Consider the following 13,619-nt stretch of genomic DNA (forward strand, 5'->3'; position numbering starts at 1 on the left):
TCTGTCATAGCTCTGTGAAATATAGGAAGTGCACAATGCCTATTTCCAGTTTACCCCTAATTCAATCCACTTTCTGTACAATGGTAGGGTAGGCTGCTGCATCAGTCCAGGGCTCATTTCAAGAATTGAAGATTATGAGAGAAGAAGCACACTTAATTAAATTATAACCCACTACTGAAAAGAAATATTTGCTTTCATATTAAGAAATGAGCGCTGCTCACTCAGATGCATAATATGTGTTTAATGAATTTAATTCAACACAAAATTGTAAGGTTTCAGGAGGGAAAAACAGAACACTTACTGAATGCAAAAGCACCTGTATCTATGTTAGTTATTGTTAACATGCTGCATTTTCACAGCATTTTTGGAGGATCTCAAAACATTTAAAAATCATAAATATTTCGGTGAGCAATCATGCAACAAAACCAGGAACAGAACCAGGAGCAGAACCAACAACTTGTAATTTCCGGACCTATACTCCAACTTGAATTCTTGAGTCTCTGACAAAAAGCCATTGCCTCTTACTATGGCAAATGTAAACTGCACTTAATAATATTATAGTCAGGCCAAACATTTATTTAAAAAGCAGTGCCACTTTTTACTTTAGTAAATAAATTATCATGATTTACTTTTTCTGTCCCTCTTTGACAAGATTGCACAAAACCAGAGACATGACAACAACAGAAAGGTTTGGGGTTTTTCTATGTATATAAAGAAAGGACTGGAAGAAAAGCTCCAATTCTTGCACTGGATCTTTCACTTAAAGATGATTTTGGATATTGTAGGTAACTCAAGGAGCTACTAGATTTTTGGATGATTTTCTGTTCTTGAACAAAATTCCACAACATTTTCAAATTTACTTAATGACTGGTATTTGTCTATGTATATGCAGACACAATCCTTTAATATAATTTTGCTCAAATTCATCCCCTGTTTCAGTTCTGTTCTCCCATTGTTTCAGCTTATTTCTGCATATTGTTCATAATGAAGATTATATGATCAAAGAATATGAAGAAATAAATACTGTAGAGGAAGGCGTGTCTATTGCAAACTATAATCTCAGTTTCAGTCCAAGAGAATCAATGTGAGGTGACCCATGAATTTTAAATATAAATGATTACATACCAAAAGGACAATGTGCAATTTGGTCCAGTTTGCCTGAACTTTGGGCTTCGCAGCTGCGCTATTTGCGAAATGCTGCTGCTGTTTTTCAGGATGAACATAAAATGACCTATCAAAATAAAACAAACAAACAAACAAAACCTTTTCAGGCTGAAGAAAGAAAGTGTTTCCAAAGGTTTTTAAAGCATTCATGGCCTCCACTTTAAATCTGATTGAAGAGCAGGTATATCTATACCACTTCCCTGTTTCTAGGCTTGGCTTGTCTTACCTTCAGATTTGTTGTAGGTGTGATCCTGCGGAGGAGCTTGCTTCTGAAAAGCAGGTGCAAGAGCACTACTGGAACTTCTCACCCAGTCAAAGCCATCTGCATTTACACTTTCAGTCCAACCACAGCTCTCTCTTTCAAAGTCACATACAGCAGCTGATGAGGAAAGAGACATCATTTTATCTCTGTACGTGACATTACTAAACAAGCTTTGCGGTATGAAAAGGGAATAAAATGTTTCTAATATGTCACCGATGTTCTAGGAAGAAGTCTACGAAAGGGGTGTGGGGAGACAGGGTACAAGATGAGGTATTTGTTTCATAACGGATAAAAGAGCATTCCCACAGGAACAATCAGCCATCGTTACAGGCAATGTATTCAGTAAAACAAGTCCTTCCCCCTAAAGGCACTGCAGCCAAAGCTCGCAAAGCAGGCAAGGAGGCGCTGACAACAGGCCTCACGATCCTCATCTTACAGAGCAGGAACACAGAGCACACAAAGCAGTAACAAGCCTTTTGCAAGATCTTTTAGGGAATCTACGTTGGAGCAGGAAATAAAATCCCTTATTTCCTGAATTTCAGCAAGTACGATAATGACAACGAAATCCTCCAGTTATAAGAATGAAGTTAAATATCAGGCATTACTGAGACTATGATATCGGTAGAAGGAGGAAATCTCTGAAACACAAACTACTGTAGAGAAAGAGATTTGAAAAATATATTCAGCAGCTTTCTTCAATTCTACACTTAAAAGAGCGCTGACATTTTACAAAATGTGTATAATACAAAATGAAGGAAAGAAAGGAGTGGAAGGGTGTCATGTCTGAATGAATGTAAATTGACAAATATTTATTATGTTAAAATGAAGAAACATCAGATTTCTCTTTTATGCACTTTAAAAGGTCCTCATTAAATCACAAAATGAGATTGAGTAATTATAACAAGCTTTTAATGGAAAACATTAAGAAAATTATTTCAAGAATTTTTAAGCAATAATTTATTAATTATTTACATAGAACAAGTAAACAAATATTCAGACATGACTGTCAGAATCCTACCGTTATAACGTCTTTATCACAACTCCCAGTGGCCATAGCATTATGGTATAGAAATCATACATTTCAGAATCAAATGAAGTTTCTTGGAAAATGGGATTGCATGAATGTTTATTGATGGAAGATATGGCAGTTTCCTTGTTTTGTTTTGTCTTTCTTTTAGTTCTTCCTTAAGAAGTGTGTCACATTAAGTTATAAATCATTTATTAGAAAGAATGAAAAAATTATTAACCAGGCAAGTTAGTATTATTGTTGGTTACAGCTTCTAAAAATGCAAGATTTTGTGGATTATTAAGCAAAGCACACAGAAATGCACAGTTATTGATGTTGCTTAAAAAAGTATACATCATTCCACAAGTGTGGAAGACCAAATAACGTTTAAAAGACCAAAGAAAATACGTTTGTTATACATATGGTGTATGCGCATCAGAAATGTCAATGATAAGATGATGTAGATCAAATATGACCAAAAAAACCAGAAGGAAGAAATTCTTGGATAGAATGTTTTGATAGAAATAAATGAAGATAAAAAATACGTACAAACATTCAATGACCTAGACATGATGGAAAACACTGACAAGCCACTGACCTACGTAACATAACAGTAAGGAAAGCTATTTCTGATTTGTTTTTTTGCTCCATAGGAGAAACTGTCCCGTATTCCCAGGAGAACAGCAACAAAGAATATGATAAACCTTGGACACAGATGATAACACAAAAAGAGGCAAATAAACAAGATAAAACTGTTAAGTCTGAGCCCAGGCTTCCTGCATATGTAACTTGTAACAGGGACAAAACACAAAAGCAAGGATGCAACAGACCACACATTTAACTTAAGTGTGGATGAATACATTGAGACAAAATAACCCTGAAACATTCAACCGAATCTCAAACCAAGTATTTAACACCTAGGGAAGATACAAGAGTAGAGCAATCCGGTAGAGCCTGGGTGAAATACACTTGATTCTTGGTGCTTGGTAACACTTCAATTACGTAATTGTCCCATAACCTCTTTGACTGGCACTTCAGACAGATTATCCGGACAGAAAGGCTATGGTTTAGGTACCTCCGCAGTTTCTTTCACAGTGAACATAGACAAATTAATGTGCCTTCCCCTCTAGTACTTTACTTTCTGCCTTTCTCCTGTTTCTTATTTTCTTACATGCTCTCTTTAACCATCAATTGGCCCTACAGACTCTGCCAGGCTTTATGCTCCTCAGATGTTTGAGGAATTTATTGCTAGTTTTTCTTAAATGTTTTTCATCATCCGTACTGTGTCAAGTGCTTGGCTTTTTATTTCCATCAGAATGCTCCTTCTATATAACCGAAGGAGAAAGCTCCTGATTTTATTGAACTAAACAAAAATAAGATCTGGTGGCCATTATTCAGGCCATCTTGTTATTTGCCTTATAGTTCTCTGGCACTGAAATTCATGCAAAATTTGTTGTCACAGTGCATAATTTGCAAGACAATAGATAGGAGCAGCTACACAAAGAAATATACCTTTTTTTCCTCCAAAATATTACATAGATATTTGCCAGCAGAAGTCGAAAAGTTGGATTCATGACTTCTTGTTTCTATAAGAATTCTGGAAGTGTGTGAGGTCTCCAGCAGAAAAATGTTCTTGCCCTTTCCTTAATGGTCTTCTTTTCCACAGCCTATTTCCCCTTTCACCTGTTCCACAATAGCCCTTCTTTGACCTCTCATCTCATTCCTAGTCTCACTGGAAAGCTGGAAATCCTCATTGTCTTTCCTCATCCAATCCTCTTCTCTTTGCCTGTCTGTTTCCCCAGACAGCTCCTTGCTCCAGGTCCTCTCAACACAGTCTGAGTTCTCTGCCTCACTTTACACTCATCCCTCCCAAAGCATCACCTCTCCCCATCCTGTTCTCTCCCTCTCCCTCATTCCTGTTCTCTCCTTAATTTATTCTCTCTTACCAAACTTTTTATCTTTCATTACTGTTCTCTCTCCTGACACTGGCTGGCTCTTTGACCAGCTGGTCTTAATCCTTCCCACAGCAGCCTGAGTCCTTCCTGCCCTGGCTTCCTCCAGACCCTGGGTTACTTCTCTCCCACACCAGCAAGCTGAAGCAATGCAGCATCTGCAGCCATTCCTTATTCTTCACAGATAAAGGTGGTTTCCTGTCACTGTGGATGGCATTTTAGTCCCATCTCTTCCCCATCTAACTTCCACAAACCGATCCTAACGCAGTTGCTTATGCAATTCCAGTCTCAGGTCCCTTCTCCAATTTACAAGCTGACAATCTTTTCACCCCTTGAACTTAAGCACTATCCCTGTGAGTTGGATATTGTTCCTGGCCTTGCCTTTAAAAACAACTGATTTGTCTGACTGAATTGAAGGAGTAGAAAGCATATGAGATGGACATATGCATGCGAGATTTTCACCCCAAAACTTATAACCACAGCAGAAGTTCATCACAATTCTTAGGTTGGAAAAGTGAGCATTAAGACTCCACCAAATGCACAGGATTATATCTTAGAAATTATACTGTACATTTGTATCGGGTTTGCACAGCAAGGGTTTGGTAGCAGGGGCAGTACAGGGGTGGCTGCCATGAGAAGTTTCTAGAACTTCCCCTATGTCCACTAGAGCCAATGCTAGCTGGCTCCAAGATGGACCCCATGCCAGAGCAGGTGGAGCCCAAAGGAGGCTGTGACCCGGTGGGAAGCCCTCACTGGAGCAGGCTTCTGGCAGGATCTGTTGCCCTGTGGAGAGAGGAGCCCACACAGGAGAAGGTTTGCTGGCAGGACTTGTGACCCCATGGGGGACCCAAGCTGGAAGAGTGTGTTCCTGAAGGACTGCACCCCGTGGAAGGTACCCATGCCGGAGCAGTTCATGAAGAACTTTTTTTTTACTTTTCTCAACTTATGAGAATAAATTTGAAAGATTTTTTTTTTTAGTCCAGGATATGTATTTTTGTAAAATGCAACTAGAAACCTGGAAGAAAGAATAATCTCATATTGCGTCAGGATCAAGAACATGAATGTGGTTCTAAGATCAAAAAGGATGTCAGTGCAGCAAACAAATTCACTGACAGTCCTGTACATGATAAGAAGTAACAAAGATGATTTCTTGCAAGAACTGGGAACTCAGAAATCTACACTGCGTTAAGAAAAAAACATTGAGAAGTGGAGATCTTCAACTGAATTATTCCAGTCCTTTCTTTCCAGAAAGAAAAACACATTTGAGAGGTAATGAAAATGAAGAGATGACTCAAGGATTGGTGCTGGGACATGAGAAAATTACATGGACACCCTGCTTGTTCGGTGGACTTGGTGGATCCAAGCGTCTAAGGAAATCATCTTGCCGAACCTTAAAATAGAAAGATTTAAATGAAAAATATTTAGAAACATATTTTAAGCTCATATAATATCCTTGCCTGGTTCTCACATCAAGAGGAAAAACTTAGATTAACAAGGTTGAGGAGCATACAATCACCTGCAGACAGAAAAAAATGTTAATATCAATGAAAGGAACCAAGCAGTTGTGGGTGGTAAAGTCAACAAAACATCTGTGCTTGGCCAAGCTAATAAAATGAAAAAAAAAAAAAAAGAAAAATGAAATGTTTGCATCCAATTACATGAAAATATATAACAAAATGTAGAAATCAATTGTACAAGAATGGATTTAACAGTGGTGCCACCACATTTTTGCCATCCTGTCGTGACCGGAATACTGTAGTGGATAATAAGAAAGAAGTAAGCACAAAGATGGTGAAATACCATTTCTGGAAGAATTATAAGAGATATTCTAGTGCTTTAGACTACCAGATCAATGTGCTGAAAGGCAAGTCAACATGCCAAACTACTTGCAGACACATTTGCGTACCTACATTCTGTTTCCCATGCCACAGGCTGCAGCACTAACACGCACTGAACCAACTCAGCTGTACAACAATTATTTATAAGCAAGCAATACATTTATAGCAAAGATCACCATACATATACTTATAATGGCCCCATAGCGTAACCTTTAGCATGGCATTGTTAACGTATAGTCTGGGCAAGTGAGATTTGCATATAATAAAAGTTTCTTCAGTCATATAATTACAGAAAAAAAGAAAGATAAGAAGTTTGTGATTAAGGACAATCTAGGACTGGTTAAATACCTAAGTGAACATTTGTCTTCACTTTTAGATAAAGTGTTGAAATAAAAACACAGGCTGAATAGCTAAAAGGGCATTTTGAAATACAAATGACCATATTTGAAGTGAAAACAGTAGATTTTATTTTTCTTGATTGAAAGTTACCAGTTAAGTGCTATCCCAGAGGAGTGAAAGAGAGGTTATATGAAACTAAATCTATTTAAGAATGTTTTTAATTAAACTATTGGTTTGGAAGTGTTACTCTTTGGTCAGAGAACAAAATCCTAGTACCCAAGTGTAAGGGTAATGAGAGAGCAATCCAGACTATCATAACCCAATAATACACAGGATGTTTAAACACACTGTGGAGAAAAGTACATAAACATTAAGTAAATCAAAAAGGGACAGTGTTTAATATGAATTTTAGTATAAATAACATGGACAGGGAGGGAGTAAAGAAGCAAAGATTCTTCTCAGTGGTGCTTAGTGAAATGAGCAGAAGCAATAGACACTGGGTGGTGGTGTGGTCGTTGTACTGCAAGGGTGGTCAAACACTGGAACAGGTTGCCCCGAGCAGTTGTGTAGTCTCTGTCCTTTGAGACATTCAGAACCCAACTGTGTAAGGTCACAGGCACTCTGCTCCAGTGGACTCTGCTTTAAGCAGGGGGGTTGAACTAGATAGTCTTCAGAGGTCCCTTCCAACCTCAGCTATTCTATGGTAACAGCATATTTTTTTCCTCATCTTCACTCTGTCCCACAAGAGGAAATATATTCTGCCTAGTGAACATCTAATAGTTATTTCTGGGTTTAGCTAATCAAAAAGTTACCTAATTAAAGAGAATGCAGTTTCCTAATTTAACTTCCTAACTTAAAGCTCTGTATATTTTGGACACAAATCTTTTTTTAGTCTGGAAAAAAGAAGACTGAGAGAGGATGTTTATAAATACTTAAAGGGTGGGTGTCAGGAGGATGGGGCAGGCTCTTTTCAATAGTGCCCAGTGACAGGACAAGAGGTAACGGGCACAAACTTGAGCATAGGAAGTTCCATCTAAACATAAGGAGGAACTTCTTTACTTTGAGGGTGGCAGAGCACTGGAACAGGCTGCCCAGAGAGGTGGTAGAGTCTCCGTCTCTGGAGACATTCAAAACCCGCCTGGATGCGTTCCTCTGCAATCTGCTCTAGGTGAAGCTGCTCTGGCAGGGGGGTTGGACTACGTGATCACCAGGGGTCCCTCTGACCCCTACCATTCTGTGCTTCTCTAAACAACTAAAATGCTAGACACCAAATGCTCTAGCCAAGAAAGGCTGGATACTAAAATTGTAGAGATATAGCATGACTACAAATAGAAACTGTAATTATTGATTTTATCTGCTAAAAGTCAAATTGATTTTTATTTATCTGAGAAACCCCTCTCAAATTTCCTAGGAAAAAATATAAAGTATATGCATGGATTGTGGGTTGCATTAACACCAAGAAGTTTATGTTTTGTGATGCCTAACTGTTGTGGTTTAACCCTAACTGACAAGCAGGACCATGCAGCCGCTCACTCACTCCCCCCCTCAGTGGGACTGGGGAGAGAACCAGAAGCGCAAAAGAGAAAACTCGTGGCTTTAGGTTAATAAGTAAAGCAAAAGCCACGCATGGAAGCAAAGCAAAACAAGGATTTCATTCACAGCTTCCTATTGGCAGGTAGCTGCTCAGCCATGTCCAGGAAAGCAGGACTCCATCACGTGTAACGGTTATTTGGAAAGACAAACGCCATCACTCCAAATGTCCCTCCCTTCCTCCTCCTTCCCCCAGCTTCATATGCTGAGCATGACATCATATGGTATGGAATATCCCTTTGGTCAGTTGGGGTCAGCTGTCCCAGCTGTGTCCCCTCCCAACTTTCTGTGCACTCCCAGCCCACCCACTGGCAGGGCAGTACGAGGAGCAGAAAAGGCCTTGACTGCTTAGTAACAACTAAAAGCATTAGTGCGTTTTCAATACCATTCTCATCTCAAATCCAAAATGTAACACTATATCTGCTAGTAAGAAAGTCAACTCTAACCCAGCCGAAGCCACTGCAACAACACAGCACAATCAGCAAATACTATAAGGATCTTGTCTGCAATATTTCTGTTATTTGTGAGAATGCTACAAACCATCACTTTCTATTTTAAAAAAAAAAAACCCAAAAAAACCAACCAACCAACAACCCAACTGAACTAAATATTGCTTATGGCAACTCCATTTGAAAATGCACCACAGGTTTTATAGCAGCTGATAATGCAAAAGCAAGAGTCTCATTTTCAAAGATGGAAAGCATGACCATGATTTCTTATGCAGAGCAGGCAACGGAATGAATCAAAAAGATTTTTGAGGCTACAAATTAGAAGCTCCAAAACATTTCCAAGCTCTTTCCTGACTGTACACTGGAGAGGGACTCCAAGACACACCACCTCCCTCTATTGTCCCACATGTTAGTTTCCATGCAGAGAAAACCTAGGCACATAGCCCAGACAGGAGTCACAGCACACCCGAACAGAAAATGTTGATCCAGCCTAAATTATATCTTTGACCATGTCGGTGCACAGATGCTTTATTTACCAGTCCAGCTGTAGTATCTTCACATATAAATTAAGTATACAAAACACAATTTGAATGTGAGTGTATGACCACTGCATTTTTGTTGTTTTCTATCTCAGGGACCATTTAGCCTTTAAGAAGAGGCATCTCACACATTGCTGACACAGAATTTCCAAATATGTACAAGTGTAACATATTTTCCTCACATCTTTTTAGTGTAATTTTGTATGTGTGAGAGCATGTGTGCAAAGGTGTGTGCACAAGTTCGGTTTGGTTTATTTTACAATGATTTCCTGAATCAGCTTCCAATATCTTACAGATTAAGATTTTATTTGGTATAACACTGTACCTGATATTGAGCATCTTAAGAGTTATAAAATAAAATACCGCATTTTATACAACACTTTCTACTAAATAATTAATCAAAGACCTTTTTTCTGATTTTAATGTTAAAAGGGAAGTTGCTACAGAAAATAAAAGGGAAAAAAAATCAGAATAGATCAAAATGGAGTAACTGTTTCTCAAGAGCGTTTACTGTTAATTACATTTATGAAAGCCTGGGAAAAATAGGACAAATAAATATAGTCACAGGAGCCTAACAACCTTGATTTTTAAAATTTTCACTTACGGCACTTTGCTTCATCACGGTTATTTGAACAGTCAGGTGTGAAATCGCAAATTTTGTCAGATGAAATACATTGTTCATCCCCACATGAAAAAAATCCCAGTGGGCAGTTAAAAGATGAAGAATTAACATCTGCAAATTCTGTTTCCCCTTAAAATTCAGAAAGGAAAATATAAGTAAGAACACACATACATAAAATTCTAAAAAGTACTTTTTGTCTTCTTTGACTATATCAATGTACACAGCATGTAGAATGTATTACCACCTATGAAGCGAGCTAGATTACACCACAACATATTAGTGTCTGATGCTCTTAAATTATACTTTACTCTCCACAATATTCAAACACTTGTGTGAAAAAGTATCAAAACCCTCTTAAATTTACACAGTCAGGCTCCAGTTCAGAGGCGAGGTGCTGTGTACATCAGCCCGCTGTTTGCCCCACAGTCGGGAGCAGGTCTTACACAAAAAATTTTGGCTGTAGCAGTGGTTTCTCTGCATTCAGCCCACAATGAATATTCCATGAAGCGAGAAGTTTAATGTTGTACCATTAGGAGCTTGCACCTCAAACCACATATTAGAAAACACCCCGAATTTCAGTGAATGGAGAAACCAAAATCCAAGGACTATTGTTTTTTTTTTCTTCAATAGATTTCTGGAAGGAGTGCAAGTGAGAGGAACAACATGCAGCTTTTGATTTTTTTGTTTAACTTAGTTTATTTTAATACGCATACTCTTATCCAGACAGACCTTTTTTTAAAAATGCCTCCCTTCTAAAAATAGCATCTTCATGACTGATAGGTAAACAGGGGAGTTGTAGGGAAAGTAATTAAAGCAAATAATCTTCATATACCTAGCTACTATCAACGAGAATGTAAATAGGGATCAGAGAAGCCTTAAAAACACAACGTTGAAATTTTCTGTTATGCCTTTGAATTTTCCAATAAAGAAGAAATTCAGGTATCTGCTGGGTATAAACCATCGATACTACCACTGTCTGCGTATGTGCCCATGCCATTTTAGACAAATAGTCATTAATATACAAGAGGACCAGAAGCAGCAGTTCGACAGAGGTTTACAGTTATTTTATATTTACATCTGTTTGCACTTCAAGATTACACAGTGCGGGTACGCAGACAAGGTTGGTGTGCACTTAGACATTTGACAGTAAGGACGTAAGCACCCTCTTACCCAAAAGAGAATGCAGTGGAATTGGCTCTTCAGTGGAATGTGTAAGATACTTTGCTTCTGCCTCCACATCCAAGTGTGAATGTGGGCAGGTATTACGTAGTAAGTGGTATCTGGAAATACCCACCCCAGCTTACTTCACAGAACTAGTGCAAACTACTTATAGCAGCTAGTGTGTAACACAGGACGAGAGCCTTCATTTTAGATGATTGATTAGAGCAGATGGACTTTTTCCCTCAGATTTTCCTCTACCTCCTTAAAGATATCTTCAAGTTGTCAGTCAAATCACAGTTATACATAACAGACATTGGGTAAAAGGCATTGAAAACAACAGAACTTGCCTTCACGTTCTTGGCTGACACCTGGAAGGGATTTATTCACAACTCCACATTCCTCTGTTATACTGATGTCATCAACAGCAACAGTAGCCTTTGTTGTAAGAACAGTAGCTCGTAAAATAATCTTTAAAGACAAAGAAGTAAATTAGCTCATTAAAGGTGACATAATAAAAAGACATATATATATTTTTTTTATAATTTACTACTTCTGCTACCTACAACCAACTCTGAATACCAGGCAGCAAAAACTACAGTTGAGATTTCATCAAAGTCAGAAATTTATTCCTCATTCGTCAAAGCCATAACTATTCACTTACAGAAAGTTACGCAGCCCAGATGACCTTGTTTCAGTCTAAACAGGTAAAAGCCATCACTACTTGAATGAATTGTTTTCCTGCTGAAACTGTTAAAAGTTATACACTATTTTGAATGAGCTACTCAGGGTTACTAAATATAGTGGTTTACAACTCCTTTAATTGTGTTCCTCTATACTACGCCTGTTGAAGTCAACAGGATGTGGTACAGTAAATGTAGGGACTGTAAGGATGCATTTGTAAATACAAGGAAATATTCAGGGGATGATAAAAGGAAGTAAAATTCAGTCATAACTTACCAATAATGAGAATTGAGTGCCCTTTCTTTTAGACCATTTTATAGATGAGACATAAATTGAAGAGACCAAAACTGGAATTTTGGTTTGCTGAATCATTATATTTGAGTTGCTGGTTCCCCTAACGGTTCCTTTATAAGTTTTAGTAAAGTGTAACAGCCTTAGATTATGTAAAAATAAAATGAAACTCAAAAACTGCTAATTGTTTCTGCAGTCAATGCTGCAAATTGAAGTATCTGCACTTCTGCCTTTAGCTAACATAATTAGGCCCTCACTCTGATCAGTAGTTTTTATAGCACGTTCATTTTATAAAATCTACTGTGCTATTGCTACTTGATTTTTGTTACAAAAAGGTGATTCTAACGTATACAATACTGAAACAATGGTGATGTTCTTTAATAGCTACATCTATTGAAAGAGATAAATGGATTTATTATTTTTTTTATATATGTGAGCATTAAAGGAACAGAAGTTCTCTTTTTATATTTCATTATGAAAGTAAATTAATTCTAAAGGCCAAATTAGAGTAACTTTTTGGAAGCAATGTACATGTAGTTTCTAATTACCTGAAAAGTTAAGTCTTCAGCTGCACTTTCTATAGGTATATTCACTTTTGTCCACTGCATTTCAGGCAATCCTGAAATGTCACGCAGTTTTTCCAAATTGCCATCTGATGCAGTTCTCTTAAAGACAGAAAGCTGAGAATCCTGAGATAACCAGTACCAAAACCTTACCTGTTGAAAGATTTTTTAATGAAACACTTTAAAAACTATATCACCAATCTGCAATAAATTCAGGACCAACTCATAAACATACGTTATAACTCAGAGTGACGTGACAGGTCTAAACACAGCCTCGGCGCAAAAGAAGGAGATATATGAAACTATGGCATGTTGAGGAGCAGCATTGTATCCAAAGATAAAACCATAATTAAAAGTAAAGCTTATTTTTAAAACTTACTTTTAACTTGTATCTATCAACTTATGCAGACCAACTGATATGACATCCCTTAACTCTTTTTAGCTTAGTAAGGACTTAGAAACATCTCAAAGATTTTTTTTTTTTTTTTTTTTTTTTTTTTTTTTTTTTACAAATGCTGAATATAGGACAGCTTCATAAGTACATTAAGCTCAGAAGTGCAACGGTGGAGGTGCTTATATAAAAGAAACTTTCTGATCTTCTATTTCCACATGCAACACAACTGAAAATTACCTGAAGTCAGTTGTTTAAAATAATCTATTGATCTGAAACAAGTGGACCAATACATGGAAAGAAAAAACAACAACTGTAGGTGAATGCAGCTACAAAAAAGAAGCAAAGAAGACCAGAAAACAGTGAGAAGTCCAGTTCACTATGCTTCCATTTCAATACAGAATAAACTTGATGCATTTAATTATATTTTTTTAAATACTACCCAGACAAATACTTCAGGGAAAAAATAAGATTTTCCAAGATTTTTTTTCATTCCCCAAGTCCTTCCTGCTTCTTCACACCGTGAAAGACTAAAATTACTTCAAATGCAGACTCTCTACTTCCCTGCAAAAGCCTTGAATAATACTTGAAACTTTGTGAAGGTAAAACAAGAAGGTAAAACAAAATCTTCCTGCCCAATTCTCTGCCTATCTTCATATGATCTTACACTGTGAATCTTGGATCATCACACTACGAGAGACAAAGTTTCGTTTTATTTTTTAACATTATATCAACTTTTAAACAGAGTTAAAAAATACAGACCATTTTGTG

General features: G+C 37.4%; 1 protein-coding gene across 1 annotated transcript in view; it reads right to left on the reverse strand.

Annotated features, from left to right (window-relative positions):
- The window catches only part of MALRD1 (MAM and LDL receptor class A domain containing 1), a 269,347-nt gene that overhangs the window by 199,720 nt on the left and 56,008 nt on the right, over positions 1-13,619 (reverse strand). The window contains exons 13-16 of the mRNA XM_074574506.1: positions 12,443-12,610; positions 11,270-11,390; positions 1,391-1,543; positions 1,126-1,231 (exon numbers count right to left, since the gene is read on the reverse strand). Coding sequence (XP_074430607.1) covers positions 1,126-1,231; positions 1,391-1,543; positions 11,270-11,390; positions 12,443-12,610 — 548 coding nt within the window. The remainder of the gene's footprint in view (positions 1-1,125; positions 1,232-1,390; positions 1,544-11,269; positions 11,391-12,442; positions 12,611-13,619) is intronic.

This window comes from Larus michahellis, chromosome 2 (assembly GCF_964199755.1).
Source record: "Larus michahellis chromosome 2, bLarMic1.1, whole genome shotgun sequence".
In the NCBI taxonomy this organism is placed as follows: Eukaryota; Metazoa; Chordata; class Aves; order Charadriiformes; family Laridae; genus Larus; species Larus michahellis.